The sequence below is a fragment of the Anser anser genome, assembly GCF_964211835.1.
Source record: "Anser anser genome assembly, chromosome: 6".
In the NCBI taxonomy this organism is placed as follows: domain Eukaryota; kingdom Metazoa; phylum Chordata; class Aves; order Anseriformes; family Anatidae; genus Anser; species Anser anser.
In genome coordinates this window covers 16180519-16200209 of record NC_139726.1, presented here as the reverse complement: position 1 = coordinate 16200209, position 19691 = coordinate 16180519, and the positions used below count along the sequence as shown (strand labels likewise).

Here is a 19691-nt window from a genome sequence, read left to right as displayed (position 1 = left end):
CATTTTCAATGACTCCACAGGAAAAGAAACGAAAGAGAAAGCTACCATTTTCATCCCATCATAGAGAGCTCTGAGTGAAGACATTAAATTCTACAGGCAAGAGGCATTGTCTGCATTGGAGATACGGGCATGTGGATAGGAGGCAGAACTCTTAAATCTAATCTAGGCTTTTCAGCTCACCATGTAGCTGTAGTCAAAGGAATTAACATTTCAGAAATAACAGACTGTAACCTCTCTGGCAGTTCTACAGACTGTTTAAAAATGTGCTTATTAGTGAAATAATACAGAAGTGTTTTAAACAGCTGTGTCTGATGATCTGTAGCTTTCTGAGGAAGCATCAGTAAAAGTAATATGCATTTTTAAGGTTGCTTTTGTGTTTTAAATCAATTTTCTTTTCATAAAAACTAAATCTGGGACTCCTAAACAAAATGCCAGTTTCAAACACTATTTTTTATTTAACCCCCATTTGACTTACTTTTTTAAAGTATTTTTAGGTGCCATCAGAAAACCTTAGTTTCTGACTAGACACATGTATAAAACTCATGGTTGTAACTGGAGGTCAACTGGGCTGTTCTGTGTTTGCTCACACAAGCTACTGCTCCTGAGAAGCCTGTCTGAGTACTGAATTAGGAACTGCTCCTTCATGATTACAACCCAGAATTGCTCTAATGATTAACACTCAAATTCTTCCAGTTATTCAGAAAATAGGAGATTACTATTTAACATCACTTACGTGATATCTGAACAACTTCACCATGTATGTGTACCACCAACCCCCAAATAGCAAATAGTTTTCTCCTGCATTTTATTCTATATATTCTTCCAAGAACATGATGAACAGAGCAAGAGCTGGACATCTAAATACATCTAAATCTCTTTCTTTCACAGCATTCTTTATAATGAGGACCTGGCATCTCTGTGACTTCATACTTTGAAGCAAGAAGCCTTTGCCATCCTCAGTTTCCATCTGCATACCTGTGTCATGACTCATTCATAGTAGAAATGCAACAGGAGTAAAGCTATTGCCATCTTAAATGGGTTTCCACTTCAGCAAAGGCAGTGAAGCTGTTCACAGAATCACAGAATCGTCTAGGTTGGAAGAGACCTCCAAGAACACCAAGTCCAACCTCTGACCTAACACTAAGTCCTCCACTAAACCACATCACTAAGTTCAACATCTAAACATCTCTTAAAGACCTCCAGGGATGGTGACTCAACCACCTCCCTGGGCAGCCCGTTCCAATGCCTAACAACCCTTTTGGTAAAGAAGTCCTTCCTAATATCCAACCTAAACCTCCCTCCTGGCGCAACTTTAGCCCATTCCTCCTCGTCCTGTCACCAGGCACGTGGGAGAATAGACCAACCCCTACCTCGCTACAGCCTCCTTTAAGGTACCTATAGAGAGCGATAAGGTTGCCCCTGAGCCTCCTCTTCTCCAGGCTGAACAATCCCAGCTCCCTCAGCCGCTCCTCATAAGACTTGTTCTCCAGACCCCTCACCAGCTTCGCTGCCCTTCTCTGGACTCTCTCAAGCACCTCCATGTCCTTCTTGTAGCGAGGGGCTACTTGTTCTTCCTGGGGGTTCCAGGTACACTGTTCTTCCTTGGGGTGCCAACAGTAGTTCCAGATTCCATTTCCATTTGGGTTTGTCCCCTAGATTGTCCTGGTGCACCCTTTTGACAAGATTACTGTGACTCCCCAGAATCCTACAGCCTGGGAGGAGGTAGATTTGACTCCTTCTTCGAAAGAGTTGCAACAATGGAATACAAACCTATCTCATTTGGAAAAGCCAACCTCCCAATCAAGTGTCTTATCACTTAGGAGATACATTACCCTCTGGGAAACACATACCTCGGTGTATGCCTGTGTTACTTGCTCATACAGGGTCTGATGGTGATGGATGGCCAGTTCCAGGTCTTGCATCTCAGAGGGGAGCCCTCCTTCGCTGCACATTTTACACCAGGCATCCACACCTGAAAGGAACTGAAACAATTCCAGAAACAATGAGCAACAGCGACACAGAACATCTCAGCACTGTCAACTTTAGAAAACTTTGCAGAGTGCCACAGATGACTGTAGCTTGGACCAAGGAGAACATCACAGTTATAAGGGGTCCATATGGGCACCCTGTTACAGCACATTCCTATCACCCCTTCAAATGCCTGAAGAACACCTATATCCAAAGGTAACATATTCTGTTTCTTCTTGATTAAAAACTAACTTCTTTAACCAGGTTAAGGAAACATCCATTCTAAGAGACTTTGCACACCAAGCAGGGAGGCTGCAACATTTTAAAAAAAAACATCAGCATGAGGCACAGGAGTACACAGTTACACATCCAGCTGTATTTACCATCATCTCAGCTGCCAACTTCCCTTGGTCACTTACCTGTACTTAACACTGCTAATTTGGGCAATACAAAACTCCCACTAAAATCAATGCTGACATGCATTTCAGTGATAGACAGACAGTTTGTATTCAAGTAGCTCCCACCTCAGCACCAGCTCAGTGGGATGGCTAATAGGATACCAAGGCTTTAACCTCTGGGTCACACATTTGATTCTGGCCCAGGTCAGCAGCGATCAGATATCATTACCATCTGATGGCTGTCAGGCAGCCAATGCAAAATGAGCTGCTGGTCTCAGTCCAGTTCCTGGTGGGCAGACATCCACAAAAAGGGAGAAAAAAAAAATCATTGCCATTGCAATAGATATGGGTTAGCACCTTGGTTGGAAGCCTTAACAGAGAGCCAGAAATGGAACAGGCTTGGGGAGCAGAGGGATGGAAAAAATTTTTTCCACTCTTAAAGGCCTCCTGAGCAGTGCTGATGCACTTTGGCAGAACACATTGGGGAAGCTCTCCCGGAGGCTGCCTGTTCTGTAAAAGAGTGGAATTTAGTCTGTAAGGTTCCCATCCTCCTTTTCTTTTAAACAGAGCCTACTTCAACAACACAGCACCTAACATGCTCATATTTTGTCCATACTGACTGCCTAATGCCACCTCATTACTACTCATTAATATTTTCTCTTCCTCCATCTTGCTGTTAAGCCAGCCTGCCATACTTCAGGGCTATTTATAAAAATAAAAAAGAACAGCTAATTATACAACAGATGCAGTGCCCTGTAGGGTGAATGTATAATGCTGCAAAACCACCCCCAGGACCACAGCTTTATCCGCTCCTGAAGCGTTCACCTGTGGCTTGTTAGTAAAGCACTAACTCACAGCATGAAGGGCTGTGAGATTCAAAGTAAAGAATTTCAATTTGACTCTGGTTCTGGCATCAGCATCCTTTTTTATTAGCAGTGTAAAGCTATTCACCACACTGCTGTGTAATCAAGGCTATAAAGTGTTTGCATTGTAAATACTTTTCAGTTTACAAAGATTCAATAACAAAGATAAATTCCTAAACATTCATATCTACCAGGTACAAATCTACCAGTGAAAACTCTGCTTTCTAGAAGACTGGAATCAAGGATGGCAGGTTCTCTTGTGTTGATTCGACTACTGATTTGTTGAATCTCTTAAGATGAAATTCGCAAACACTCCTGCATGAAGCTGAAGTCATCATCTTTTTTGCTAAGCTAGTGGGATTCACATAATTTCCTATGCAATTTTAAGAGCATGGAGCTGAGACCAATACTTTCTAGAGCTGTTACATAAACCTCTTGGTGAACAGAGGGAACAAAAGATCTTTACACCTTATAGACCAGTGTTCCTGCTGCTGAAATCACACAGTTATGGCTCTTATGTAAATGGCCAAATTCTACCAATTTTTGTACAAGCACTTATAGACCCGTTTCTCATATACTGCCATGTCTCCAGAATGTGATTTGCAGCGTAGGTGGAAGACACCTCAAGAAGATGAATGAAAGTGCATTCACACCTGGTTGTCTCACATCTCTTTCTTCTGTTTATCAATTGTATATAGAGAACATCACATCAGCAATTACATCAGCAATTTCGCTAGTACCACCACCAGCAGGAGCAGTTGATATCCTCTCTTTTAAGAATTTTTAAGAAATATAGCTTGTCAGTGTTTTACTCTGATACCCTGAAGTGGTGGTCTACGTGGAGATTGATGCAGAGAGCAGTTTTTTTTTTTAAACAATTTTTGCAAAGCATTAGTTCACAACATTGGAATTTGGGTATTTTGAAAAAAGCAGCTATGTTAATTTTTATTACTTTTCACTTACTGTGGCAGACCTGATCAACTTTATTCTATGTAACCCTTCATGCTAGAAGCACATTCATATAACAAAGTCACTGTTTGAGTTAAAAAAAGAAATTTAAAATTGTAAATTGCTAACTGTGAGGTCAGAAAAGGAACTGTTACTGTCTAGTGGATACTCAATAGCATTTAAATTAATTGCTTAAGTTTCTAGTTAGCCCTTAGACTAGAATAGCTCCTACTGGGAACATAAAAGCTGCCTAAATATGATTTGAAATGACAGACTCCAATAATTCTACATGTTTTTCAAGACTTGAGGAAAGATTAAGAAAAATCTCTCCTAAAATCAAAAGTTTCCCTAAGGTATCTTTGTGCCTCTGATGTAATCCAAAAGTAACTTTAAAGTAATGACCCACACTTACTCCTAGCTCACAACCTATTCACCTAAGTCGCAAATTCTATATTAGGTCAGGTAGTAATGGCTTCTTAGGCAACTTCTTTCAAGTTCTCCATGGTGACTCCTATTCTGGATCACATGGCTGCTCCAAAACACAGCTCTGTCATTTTGTAGTCCATATTCCTTCACCTTTTTGCACAGTCCTTGCTTGCTGCTTGCTAGGCCTTCACCTGGGAACTGTGGCATAACCAGGGTGGTTCTCCTAGGCCCAGAAAAATTAAAAACAGACTCTAGTCTGCCTTTGTCATCCTGAGATGGATCTCCATAAGGTCTGTGGGGAAAGATGGGAAGGCAACAAATGAATTGTTTTTTTCAGTGGCCTAAAATATCTATTGATGCCCTGATTTTTTTTTATTTTTATGAGGTTAACTGTATGCTTCCTGATGTTGTTTCTGGAATTTCCTTTGCCTACCTAATGCAGAAGTTATCTTGTTTTTATCCCTGCATCTCACAGATGTCAACTGGCTTTTCCTTTCCTCAAATTCTTCCTCCCTTTTTTGTTTTCTTCTCTTTTTCATTTGCTTTCCTCAAATAGAGGACTCCAGGATGTGCTGAGAGGGATCCAGACAGAGATGAGAACAGTAGTATTCCTGGCTGGGGAGTAAGGTAATATGAAATGAATAGTCGGGGGTCAGTTTTCAGAGAATCAGCATGGATATCTAGTGTATGTACCCAACACCAACTACTTTAAATAGTAATTCTGCTGGTGTACTTCTGAGGGTAGACTCTGGCCCAGAATTAATTGGTTTGGATCTCTCAGATGATTGAAAACATTAATTTGTTCATTCTGACAAAATCTGAGATGTGAGCATCTTATTAATACTTCAGCACACTTTCAGAGATTGCAACTAAGAAAGGGGAGGACACGTAGTATGTCTGCTTCTGCCATCTGGCACTCAGTGGGCCAGAGTCTCCTCTGGTATAACTCAGCACAGCTCTCTCAAAATCATTGAGATAAGGCGCATTCTCTTGCAACTTTGAATAGCCACAGATATACCCAAAGATACAGAAGCAGATTCTCTTTTGCTCTAGAATATCTTTCCATGCTAACATGAGAAGAGCAAAAAAAAGAAATATTTGTACCAGGCAGAATTAAGGGACATTTGGGAAACACCTCCATTGAGTATCCCAAGTTGTGCCTTCACCTGGACACAGTAGGTATTTGGAGTTTAGTTTACTAGTTTTGATCAAACACACATGCTGAAGAAAGCTTGGCTGGAGGCTGAGTTGGCAACATTTGTCTTTTCTTTCCTTCCTTTCTTTTTTTTCCCCCACTTTTCTTTGGCATTTTCTTGATGATGGTTTGGTACGTATAAATTATGTTTAAAAAAAATAAGGAAGACACACGTGTGCACAAAAACGCATACAGAGAAGGAAAAGAAAGAGACAAAGCAAAAAACAAGCTTTGATCCAGGAACTCATTCAGCCAAGTTCAATTCAACATGCCACATGTATCTGCTGTGAGAGCCAGGCAAGCAACGTGATTCTGAGGCACGTGAAGACAGATGTGAGGTTCAATTCCCAGCAGGGTTGACTCAGCCTTTCATCCTTCCAAACCAGACAGATTGTATTCTGTACAGTGTGCTGTGTGGGGTCTTTAGGAAGAGACCTTGAAAAAGAAGTTGTTTCCTGCTCAGCTTGCATATTATAAGATATCATAGAGCTTTTCATAAATCTCTGTCCCAAGCCAACAACTTCCTTGCAGGCTGTGGTGTGCCAAAGGCTGAAAGATTATGATCTTACTAAGACTTGCTTCCTATTGGCATCATGGAGAACTTTAATCAGTAGGAGGGACAGAATAAAGAGATGGTAGTGGCTTATCGCACTGGAGATGGAAAGACAATCTGCATATCAGACTGGTATGGGGAGGCAGGGGCATGCTGTGGGAAAAACGGTTGGATCTGCATCAGTACTACCACTAACAACAGAACAGAGGGAGCAAAAACAAGATTTGATCTAGAGCAGAGGAAGTAGTGGGTTTATCTACATCTTTGTTTCAGAGATATAAACCTTATTTATTGTAAAATGAGGAAGCTCTGATCTGAGTTTAAAAAGTAAAACAACAACAAAAAAAACAAGCCACCACCACAACCCTCGGTGATGCCATATAATAAAAGGACTACATTTGGAATGAAGGCTTGATAGATCACAGATTTGGTCTGTTAGTGAACAAATCCCAAACACCTCACTTTTTATACTATACAGAGGTCAAATGACTAAATTACTAGCCACAAGTCACTGCTTTATTCTACCACAGTTACTGAAGCAGGACCAACACTTCAGCCTTGGCTAATGGACACACTGACTCCCACATTCCCCTTCTTCCAGCAGTCTGAGCCTACAGGCTTGAGATCAGCACTTACGTCCCACTGAATTGTTGCTTATTGCAAGTGAGGAGTGACTGCTGTTCAGAATTAGCAAACTCTCCTGTCTGCCTAATAATGAGAGACTGTCTTCTGTCAAGCAGAAGAAAATTCAGCTCCTTTTATAGAGGTGCCAAGGGAGGACTAAGTTTTTCAGCCCCATCCATTCCATTGTAAAATAAAAAACCAAAGCTGAAAGTGACATTAGTGGTGCTTTTTTTCAAGTTAAGGCAGAAGCAAAATATCCACTTTGACAGTATTCAAAGGGTAGAGTGACAAAAAAATTCACCTTTAGCTGACAGACTGCTTAGTACAGCTTTCTGTTTTATTGCCTTTTGTGCTACAAAATACCTTGGCAACTCCTCATAAATTGCAAACAAGACCAACACTTCAGAAAAATAGGGGATTGCTTGTAAACAAGCAAAACAACCCCCAAAACAAACAAACACCAAACCAAAGCAAACAAAAAAGAACTAGTTCATTAATAAACCTTCTATCATTCTCATTAAGATTATAGACTGGATATAAATTCTTTTTTGATTTTTCTCTATGAACATACAATGACAGGCAATTATCAGTATTAAGTCTACAGCTACACTTTACAGTGCCCATTATACTGAGATGAATGTACTTGTACTGGTCATCTTGTTAGTGTATCAGTCTCATCAAAGCCAATGAGCGTGCTTACATGAGTAAGTGCCCAGTAGGGTGAGTAATTGCTCTGTGCTATGGTCTGCTGACAGTAGGAAACAGAAAATAAAGAAAAATCCATGATAATTCTCTGCTCAGAAACAAACAATAAAGAAAATCTTTACTGTTTTAGCTAAACATTTCCATACATACATTCTGACTTACAAGGCACAGTTTCTGGCTTATCAGTAATGATTTCTTCTTCAGCCACTTGAAGTATGGGTTATTATATAAATATCAACCACAGCCACTTAGTAGCTTTAACATAAACTACTTGGAAAAAACAAGTGCACAACAGCACTGAAGAGAGCCTCAAAGCACCATTTGCCAATGGAAAATGAATGTAATCAACATATAACCAAAGTTGAACCATCACTATTAAATGAATCTAGTTTAGGTGTAAAAGAGCAGGTTTATTCACTGACACATTTTAAGTCTGTTTTTAGGCATGAAATTATGGAACAATTCTGGTAGTTGTTAAAGATGCAAACCAGAGTTCAGGGACAGAAAATTATCTGGGATGCTCCTAGTTGTCTCTTGTTGAGGCCTAACAAAATCTGGGGCAATGGAGAATGCTACAGGAATAGATGGTGGACTAAATTTTGTAAGTTTCATTAACAGTAATATGCCTTGGCTCCTGGAAATTGTCTGCTGGTATAGCTCTATGTTATATCTGTGAATATTTCTGTGCACATACCACATATACATATGAATGTAGATACATACTGTTTTCTTGACCATAATAATCCCGACTTTATCCACAGCACTGATTAAATATTAGACAACAGAAACAAGACAGCACGTTACTGCACCAGAGTACTTCAGTTATCACCAGATCTCAACACTAAGGCAAAAACATATTTTCTTATCCACTCAGAAAACACATGCCAATTCTGGGGGGGGGAACGTTGCTGTTTGTGTTTGAGACACCGGTCCACCAGGAACAAAAATTTTAACCTCACTGTATATAAGCCAAAAGCCATCAGGTAATAATTGCAGCATCACTGTTATCAAAGTGGCAGTGGACCACTTTGCCAGTCACAAAAGCAGCTCACCTGTTCAGCTTTCTGGTGAAAGACAGCAGACATGGCTAAGATAGTGCTGCGCTCATCCAGGGCTGCAGCAAAACTCTTCCACTCTTGATCCAGCTGGGTAGAAATTTGTTTAATTTGCTGGGATGCATAATGGCCTGCCTCAGAAAGCCTAGATGCAACAGACATGATCCGATTGATGTTGACATAGGCGTTCTGAAAATTAAAAAGCACACATAAATAAAGAGCAGGAAGAACCGTGACCACCCCCTGCCTTCATTACGTATTCCAAACACCATCAGCTGGAGAAAAGCTGAGCAGTTCGGTGAGAGCAATCAACCACCCGTTTAAATATGCATGAATAGCAGGCATACTACCTTCCACTCTAAAAATACATCCCCCAGGAATCTTTTTGCACATCTATGCCATTATCTACCACTGTTATCTCTCCCTGCTTCTTCTTCAGTTTATTTTTTTCTGTATTTATTTAGGTAAAACTATTTGTTGTACATTATCTATTTATTCACCTGTTGGGGTTTACTCATTGCTTCTATCTTATTCTTGATATTTCTGTTGAATTACTTAATCTTTCTAGGTGTTAAGTCCACATATTTACAAATGAAATATTTGCTTTCTATCCTTTGAGACCTCTCTGACAATCCTTTATAGGCATGCAGTGTCAACAAATGTAAAAATGTTATAGAATTTAAAAGAGCTCATAAGGATATTCTATAGAAAAATAAGTTTCCATAGAAATAACTATTACGTTATATTCTTTAGTTAAAATGTTACCTTTTCTGTAGGTTATTTTAAGCTGTTCTCCAGCAGAGATACCATTTAGCTACATTGTGAATTTAGAAGGATTCATAAAGCCTACTAAAAGGCTATTTTCTATTCCTTCACAAGACTTCTCCATGATGGTTCTTACTAAGCCTCAAAGCAGTGGAAGGATAGGTCTTTCTCAAACCGGACTGTGGACAGCTGTAACTACACTACAATACCCCAAGCACTGGAACGTAAGTCTAAAAATAAACGGCCACCATGACAATGTCATACACAGATGCACTATCAAGAGAAAAATGACAGCTGTCTTGCAGATTTCTGGATTGTCACTTGATGTAAACACTTCTCCTTTCTCTGCTTTCACTGGGAGAAAGGAACATCCCAGCATTTGAGATGTTTTGCTAGTACCGACTCACTGCTTTTCATCTCGCTGAGCTACTTCAAAAGGGCTTTAGGAATTTCAGAGTGGAATCTGTAAGACCCCTACATACAAGGGCAGACAGAGCCCAGATGATTTTTACAGCACTACTCACGGGCAAATAATAAATTGGAGGTTGAAACGTTTTCAATAAATTGGAGGCTGAAATGTTTTCTGGAGCAGGATCTCATCATAGTGGGTAGGAGCACCATGTAGAAAGGTATCTGCCAATCCAAATATGAAACACAACAGAGCAAGGCTGAGGCAGGCACAGCTCCAAACTAAGTTGTGAAGCAGGGCAATGTATGTCTGCGAAGCCTGTCGGATAACTACAAAGTATATATACTAACCACACCTGTAGGTGCTAAAGTAATGAGGGATGTGACCACAGTCCTCACAACCAGACTGCTCTCCTAGTAAAACCATGACTGGGAAAGCTGTGACATGAATTACACAGACAAAGCAGTACCCAGCCTCCAATTTTAGTTTTTCCCTTACCTCATAGCCTTTCTTAAAAATTTCATTTAAATAAAAGTTGTCAGATTAATTTTAAAGAAACAAAACTTTTTTTTCCTGTATGGTTAGAAGAAAACTGATGAATTTTTCTTTTTTTTTTTTTTCCTGGAGTTTAACATATATTTAAAAAAAAGTTATGATTTGACTGTGGCTGGTGATCTAAAATTCAAACACCTCTAAACATAATTTAGAATAATAGATATTTAAAGCTTTTCTCCCAGAAAGCCTTCATGACTAAGCCTCAGCAAAGATGATTTTTTAACATTTCAGGTCAGCAATTCTAGTGGAAAGCAGTATAATATCGCTACAGTTGCTACAAACTGGACAAGGTGCACCAACTGAAGAAATGGACCTTTGCTGTGTTTGAAGGAAAAACAATGTTGCTGAAGAATTTTTGATTTTGTGTCAAAAATAGGTTTCCTTTTTTTGTTGTTGTTGTTTTTCCCTACAGAATTATCTCAGCCACTGCAATACAGTGGGCATGATTCCATAGGAGGAAAACAGCTGGAGTCCTTGGATCCCTGTAGCTACAGTATATAGATATACTAACTAGTAGAAGGATAAGTGTACAATTAGTTGAAATATAGCAAATAGAGTCCTAGTTCTTAGAGGAGTCAGGTGGTTTTTTGTTGTTGTTGGTTTTTTTTGTTTGTTTTTTCAAAGTTAGGGAGATTTATATATTGTTATGTCTGTTTTTTTTATATGTTTATACAAAGATGAGGATTTTTATAGAGGAAATTTCACTTTGTTAGATGAAGCTTTCTCATGGAGAAGTACCAAGCTGTCCCGTAGCCAGCCCACTAACTCCACAGCTCCTCCAGCAAGGAGCAGTTTGAAAGTCACTTGCTCACCCTATGTTCTTACTGCACCAAGTGGAACTGGCTCAGGAAACAGTGGCTCCATAGCTTCCCCTGGTGCTTCCTGAATAATAAATGGATTCAAGAGCAGACTGTCACACATGGTGTGCTCTTCTGTACAGCTCCTAGTGGTAGTGTAATGCAGATATCTTCTACTGTGCAACACTGGTATCCTTTCCTTCTCCTTTATCTGTCACACCTCAGGGAGGCAGTGACACTGAAGTGGGGCTTGGACACACAATACTCATCCAAGGTCTCACAGATACCCAAGACACAGGGAAAACTTAAAAACTGAAATTTGGAATAGCACATCCTATCAGATGTTACAGTTATGGGATCAGGATTGTGAGGGAGATTTGGATTGCTGTTGTGGGTCAAGATAAAATGCAATACAGCTTCAAAGCACTCTAGAATTCAGTTTTAGGAGGAAATATTTAATTGATCACAATCCACAAAAAAACCTCAAGACATTTCCATCGTGAAGTAGAATAAAGTTATAAACTGGCTGCTTTCATCGTTATCTGCCAATGTGTAATGTTCCCAGTAAAATGGAACAAAAGTCTGTGCTGCCAACTGTCAACATTTCACAGAGTTAAACCTTACTTTCCCTCTGGTTTGTTCATCTCTAAAAACTGAATGAATCGAGAGCTTCTGTATTATTACTACACTGATCTTTTTATCCTAACAGGATGTAAATTAAACTGAGCAACTAATGTCTGTGACTTTATTTTTCCTTTAGGCTGGAAACTAGCAGGTTTATAGAGAATTTCACCTTAAATATAACCTAAGCCTTCTCCTTCCCCCCACCCCTCCTTTCTCTTTTTCTTCAAAACAGAGATGTGCCCCCAAAGAGCACTGCAAGGGATCGCTGATTTATGGCTACACAGGAATACAATAGGTCAAACAATGAGAAAACATATATTAATGTCTAGAAGTAAGGACAAAAACACTTCAGTTGACATTGTTGTAGTGATACTAGGGTACAGCCAAGTTTTGACTAACGTATTTCCTTTATCATTGATAGAACTTTATTCTACATGTAGGGACTGCTTTTGGAAAGTCTGCAAATACAACAGGAGGGAATTTTTCATCCACTTATTTCAAGTTCGAAATTCTAGGCAAGAAAGGGGATTTTTTTTTTTTACTCCTAAAGAACACTCGGTGGACAAACAAAACAAAAAAGAAAAAATTCTCTGTATATTGCATCAGCAACATGATACGCAAGTTTCTTTGACGGTTTAGGAAGGCCACCTGCAATGCCTTTCAAATTCAGAATACCGTTTTTTTTGTGTGTGTCCACCATCTCTTAGTCCATTCCTCTAACCTAAATGAGGCCTTGCTTTTTACACCTAATGTCTATAACATAGCCATTCCTTCCAGTGCATGTGTTCATTGCTAAAGTCCCTAACACTTGTTAGGATAACAGCCATCAGCAGTAAGCACTGACAGTAGTAGTGGTTCAGCTGTGGAGTGATCTCCCACAGGGAAATACAACACTAATTCAGACCTGATCATCTAACGATCATGCTGGGAGACCTTCCCTCTTAATTAAACCCTCCAACTCTATCTGGAACATTACTTTCTTCTATTACACATATATTGAGAATACCTTACACTCTTGAAAGAAAAATGAGCAGTGAGAAGCATTAAGTCTGCAAGAAACTTGGCTGTGTTCATCTCATTTCCTAGAGAACTAGCTGAGATATTGTGGTGGCAGTGGATGTGGGCTGCAAGAGAAGGGTTTTGCAGATTAACTGAAGGTGAAGTTTGATTGCTGAAGACTTCGTTTAAAAAAGGCAAAAAAAAAAAGCAAGAAAAGCTTTCACTGTGTTACTGTAAGTTTAGAAACCATCTGCAAAATGAACCTAACACATAAACCCAAAACAGAATGTTTCAGTGACAAAATAATCTCATGAGATATCTTTAAGACCTTTAAGTTTCTATAACAAGGCCAATTACATCTAGAGTGTTGCAGAATAATATTGGATGGCATTTTAGCTCAGCCTACATACAGAAAAATACTGTTCATTTAAGATAAATGTTGGGAATTTTCAAAATACATTATTAGCCTTTAGAGGAAAATTGTAATGTATGAAATATATTGCGACTTCCTTAGGACAATATGCATCTCCATCTAGTGTCAGACAACTGCCTCCCTGACAGCAGGGCGGGCAGCAGTGAGCTCTGCCATATTTACATATGCTCCATGGGAAGTGATAACTCACTCTTTCAGGAGGTTAACAGATCCAGGCACAGAACAGTTCTGGCAAAGGAAATACAAATAACTTCAGTCCAGAACAAGTGATACGCATACCATATATCCAAGTGCAGAGCTATGATCAATATGCTTTGCGTCATATTGAAACACTAGGGTTTTCCTCTATCAAACTGACTAGAGGAATGAGATTACTCACAAAATGGTGGAGCTGAATATTCATCTTAGTGAAAAGCAGCATTGCTTCAGTATAAATATTAAACAGCTGTGATAAAGACCAACAATTTATTTTGAAACTGAAATAAAAACAAGCACTGTCTTGAATCACAGAAAAAAATATCTACCGTGCTTATTTGAAAGAAAACTACCATGCTACAGTTTATTACCTCAAATACAACTTTTTCACATTCCATATGCCATATTGTTCATTTTAAAAGAATTATTATTGTTAAAAAAGTAACATTGTTGATTCAAGAAGGAGCTTTGTTCACAGAATACCTAGGAAGAGCATGCAACAAAAGGAATGACCTAATAAACACCCAGAGAGTGCATCTTCTAGAGGAACTGAGAAAAAATGTTGTAAATGTTGTTAGTTACGCCAGGCCTATGGTGCACTGAGCATAATATAAGGAAAACAAAAGACCTTAAAAGATCCAGGATCTGATCCAACTTCTGCTGAAATCTGTATGGTTTCTCCCTGTAAAACATACAGCCACCCTTACCTACATCTTCTCTCAATACTGATTTTAATGTATTGAAGAAAAAAAACAAAAAAAAGGCAAAAAAACCAAACCAAACAACCCGAAACCTCACGCCCAATAATAGTGCTTCAAGATCACATTTTTTCATTACTCAGATTCATGATAGCTGAACTGTTCTCAGTCTAACAGTTGCTGTGACTAACATACTGCTTAAAAATGATCTAGTTAAATTATACAGCAAATTTCTATCAAAAATAAAATTATATAGCAAACATCCAGAGAAAAAGTGAATAGTATGATCTAGTTCACCCTAGAGACTCAGAAACAACAAAAAAACCACTAAAAAAAATGCAGTACCATTTACCTGGGTTTGTAATGTCATTATTCTTGAACCAATCTCTACATCTTGAGCCTGAAGAGTGGTAGCTAAATATTTTGGTTTTGTTATTAGCATGAGAAAGCTTGAAGGCTCATCAGATATGAATGTGTGTGTTTATTAAAACTCAAAATCTTCAGTTTTCAGACCAAGGGGGATAAATCTACTCTACCTGGGATGGCAAACAGGTCTGAAGGACCCCTCCCTCTCATTTTTGGTAAAGGAACAGGAAAGAACTCCTGTGATCTTCTCTTAGCAGCCAATGGTATGACAGGAAGAGATTGAAAAATACTGAATTACAATTCCTAATGAGTATTTAAGTATAAGTCACCAGAGCTATATTTCTCTCACACACCTTCTGCGTCATGTTACTTAATACTAATCCTTAAGTTTACAAATATTTATCAGTGGGAACTTAACAACAGAAGCTTCCCAATGTGCAAAAGTAATTCATGTACATGAAAACTGAAGAAGTAGAGCCTTTGGCAACAGATGCTGCAAGGCAAAGAACAGTGTACCTAGCACAACAGCCTAGACCTCTTACTGCAACATCACTATTATCAAATAATAGGCACACATGCACTAGCCATTTTCAGACAGTCTTCAGCAGAAATCAAACAGTAGCTTGAACAAGTACGCTAAGATACTACTATAAAAACAAGACAGCTGTGTAAAGGCAGTTGTGTGGTAGCAATCGCATGACTACTTATTTCTACTTATGTTCAGAAAAAACTAACAAAATACACAGACCAGATTGCTGTGTAGGCTTGGGACACACAAGGGCCTACCACCACACTCAGAATCTACACCCACCTTCCTCCGTATTTGCTTTGTTCAAGTAAGTCTATCTGTCCCAAGTCTGTTGCTGACTATCACTGGCTCTTGCCTTAAAGAAGTGCAGAGGCTTCATCCTTACTACCTGTTGTCTTCCCACGTGCTCACATAGAGCTCCCGCGCGTGCCAAGAGAAAACTACCATCTATCACAGGAGCTGGGCTGTGGCCAGGAAAGTGTTGCTTTAATTTCAGTGTCCTTTTGCTCTTCCTGCATGCTTTACCTCAGTCAGAATGACTAGTATGCAGCCCAACACCCTCATGCAGCAAGCTGATGCCTCCTGCATGCTAACACCCTCATCTTCATAATGCCAACTTTTGGGGACAGCAGGAGTCACTCCCTGTTTTTCTAACAAAGAATTTACTCCATCTAAAAACCAGCATCGCTGCTGACAGCAGCATTATACTGACATGGGAACAGCAGTGCCAGGTTAATGCAAGGAGCCTGCAGCTTAAAGTTATTACCCCCTTTCCACTAATTTCCGAATGTCCTTTCAGCTTGATACAGTCACCCTCATGCCAGCTATTCCAAAAAGAGGATGATTGGCCCTCTGCAAGACAGCAGCCCTGTTTAATTCCACAAGAAAACGTCACCAAGCTGGAAAACTCATCTTGATTGCCAGCCTGTGCAACCCAGGAACTGAAAACCCCCTGAAAAGGCCACTGTGCAGACACATAACTGGAATACAGGCCTTTCAGCAAGGGGTTCTGCCACATGCTCATACGTTTCAGCCCAGTTAATTAGTGCAGAACAGAGTGCCATTTCTCACTGTACTTAGAGGTTGAAAGCTAAAGGTGCCCAGTATGGACACCCTTCCACACAGATCTTGTGTGCGTAAGAGATGAAGATGACAATCTTCTTTGCAGTATCACTCATGCTGACCATATGGGCCTCCATATGACTATACATGAGTGGTTTACACCAGAGACAGCAAAATGGGAGGCACATCATCTGCCCCAAAACAGAAAAGGTTTCTCCCCTGGGCAGCTCTATCAGACAAGGGCTTGGCAGTGGTGAGATAGCACAGCTAGAAGCCATGGCCACCCTCAGAAGGGACCCCACGATTTTTGCAAATGTCTCACTTCCTTGCATTCTTCATCCCAAAAGTTCACTTGGAGACAGATGGAAGAATAATGGAGGAAATTAGGTTTTCTTCCATTAGGCAGCACCCTTGCCATCACCCGTTAATTTTCAATTAACAATCATCTCTTTCCAAGTTCAGTTCCCGGATATTTTTAGAAAAATAATGCCAGGCAGTACCACCAAAGTGATAAAGGGAGGTCTTCCAACTTGACTCTTCTGACAATGCTTTGTGAAGGATTATGACTGAATTTACATCTATCATAATCCAAATGACTTTTAACGCATTAACCTCCAGGACACATTTATTCGTCAGGATTCTGTTAACAGCACTGCTATCCAGAGGCTGCTCTACCCTGCGTTTTGCTAGTTGGCTTTGTGATTGCAAGCTTAGCAATCAGTTGCCTAGAGCCTATTTTTCAGTGCTCATTTCAATTATAATCAAAATAAATACATAACAGACATTATAAACATTTCTCATCCTCTCCTTTTATGCATCGCCCTAGTGAGGCACAGTGCTTTAGTGAGGAATAGCTAGACAGGTGGAAATGGTGGGTGGAATTTAATTACCTGAGCTGAAATTTGACCCGAGTAACAGGGTTAACGCAATCTTATGGAAGTGGTGGGCAGTCTTTAACGTTTCAGACAGCACCTTGCCCTCTGGCAGCACAGTGTGGTGTGGCTCTTTAGTGACTTAAATATCAACCACTGCCTTTGAAGTCTCAGCCCCAGTGCAAATGTAGTCTGACCATGCACAGTGTCTACAGGTACACCTGCATGCATTGGCTGACTTGAGCAAGCTTTTGTGTAGCTGATAGCCTTCAGAGAGAGCTCATCTCTGTGTTGTGTGATTGCAGCAGGGGGTATGCATCCATTTCTCTAACCCACTGCAACAATCAAAACATCAGTACATGCAGTCCTCACTTCTGTGCTGAAAGCAGGGCAGTTTCCAGAAAAAATATCTTACGCAAGGAAAGAATAAGAAAAAAAGGCAAAGCACTTAAAAATGGATAATGACACTTCTTCCTTTTTAAAAAAAGGAAAGTAAAATAACCCTAAGGTGAGGTGAGTTGCATTAAAAAGGACTAACCAATTAACTATTGAAAAAGCCAAAATCCCACCATGGCCACAACTGACAGCTTGATTAGCGTCTCTTTTTCAAAGTTTTGAAAAGTACCTTAGCAGGGTATAGGGAAAGAAGCATAAATTATTAAAGGACTGCACAGAGCTCTCATTAATTCCCACAGAAATGTCAAGAACGTAAAAAATACTGTATTCAATCTCAAAAATGTAAACAAACTCCGCAGGACTGTGCTGATCTTAAGTCAAAGAAATAATCATATCAGTATCTGGGCTGACAGAGCATCACTTTTCTTCCCAGAAAGTGGGCTGCTGCCACAGCCCAGCCTGACCTTCCTTGCTTCACCTCTCGTGGGTCCTCGGCACTCCCTGATCTGGAGGCGGCCTCACGTGCCTTCTCCTTCCTTGCTCACACTCCCAGAGCCACTGTTCACAGCGTGTCCCCAACTCACCATTGAATTCATGGCAAAGTGATTGTGCTGCGTCTGTAGGTCAAGAGCATGTTGGTAGCTCACGCCGATCTCCGTGTGGCTCTGCAAGAACAATTCTTTGTTGTGGCTGATCCAGTCAAACATCTAGAAGGAGGAAAAAAAGTGTTAGAGAGGAATGAAAAAAATTGAGACAGCACAAAATATATATAAATGTCTTTGAACTGTGGAATTTTGTGTGACCACCACCCCACACCCACCTATGTTGCCTTACAAATAAATGTTCCTTATCAAAATAAGCTGCTCAAGCAATGACAGCATTTAAGTTATCACTACATGAGCAGAGTGATAGGTTAAGAAACATAATTCATAAAGCATATTCCTCAGTAAACCGATGCTACAGTCTTTTCCTACATGTAATAGTAACTTCATATATAGAAAGATGGCAGCAGAGGGACCTAAATCAGGGGTTGCTTCATTTACCAAAGATCTAACAGTTCATAAAGTACCCTTAATCCAGAAACGGACCAAAAATTCCATAATTATTGATGGGATTTTCTCGTCCCCTTTCTTTATAGTCTATAAAGTTTCCAAATGTTGTATCCAAATACCCAGTTGACTTCCTACACCTATTTCCTAGATCTTTCCAATTCCAATGCCAAAACCTAGTCTATCTTCCACTTATTATTTTTGGGATGAAGAAAAAAAGTATTTTATTAATATCTATAAAGAGTACGCATTCCAACTTCTCCCACTTCCAAGTTTATTTCCAAGTAAAATGCATAGTTCAGTACTTCAGGCACAGATAGAAATATGTTGAATAAAGCTGATTAAACTCATTCCTTATTTTGTAGCATGTTAATGTGACGCTCCAATCCGCAGCACGTTCATTCATTATAACTGTCACAGAACAGATAGGAGACAGTATGTTTACAATTTGGCTTGTTCTGTATTGTGTTGGAGACTAAATGCTTTCAAAGTGGGAACCTTTCATTCCTTATGCCTGTCTGCAGCTGTGCAGGCATTACAATCTTGGATTTCTTTATTTCTGCAAACGTTTTCATTAGAGAACCCCTTCAACCCTCATTCCCTCATGTTGTCTCCAGCAAGCCAAGGACCTCTCTGTTAATAAGAGCTCTATAGCAACAACAACAAAAAATAAACTCACTAATTCATTATAAGGAAAAGAAAAACTAATTTTAGAGGCAGCAGAGGTCAGGCAGGTCAATATAGTCCTAGGTGTTAAAGCAAGCATTTTAGGGTGAAAAGGGGAAAGTAAGGCAGCTTCTAAGCAGCCACCTTACAGTCAAGGGATCAGTCCAGATCTTTGTTACACCACTTATGTGTCCTCCAGCCAGCAGACATTTTGTTCTGTAGCACTGAATAACAATTTTCAGGCTCTGACACCTGAAAAGCACCATGTTTTGCTTGAGTTTCTCAGCATCCATTATCTGTTCCCTGTAGAGATGGTGCTCCCAAGAGCAAAGAAAAGGCCCTGTTTGGGTAACTTTAAATTCCTGAGATAAACCCAGCATTCTGTGCTGAGTGCTCAATTCAGCACAGAGATGAATTGCTTTGTGCAGGGGATTTGCAGCAAAAATATTGTGTATCCCTTTCATTAGAAGGAAAATAAACACTGCAAGTGCTCCAACGCCACCAGACACATGACACTGACCCCAGTCCCAAAAACCTGTCA

General features: G+C 39.8%; 1 protein-coding gene across 29 annotated transcripts in view; it reads right to left on the bottom strand.

The window, feature by feature from the left end:
- The window catches only part of KALRN (kalirin RhoGEF kinase), a 502153-nt gene that overhangs the window by 259541 nt on the left and 222921 nt on the right, over positions 1–19691 (bottom strand). For all 29 annotated transcript variants that reach the window (XR_014586048.1, XR_014586049.1, XR_014586050.1 and 26 more), the window contains 3 exons: positions 18020–18142; positions 8733–8924; positions 1851–1982 (listed from right to left, as the gene is read on the bottom strand). Coding sequence is in view for 24 of the 29 variants with exons in the window: in XM_083841888.1 (XP_083698014.1) it covers positions 1851–1982; positions 8733–8924; positions 18020–18142 (447 nt within the window). In the remaining 5 variants the exon portion in view is untranslated. The remainder of the gene's footprint in view (positions 1–1850; positions 1983–8732; positions 8925–18019; positions 18143–19691) is intronic.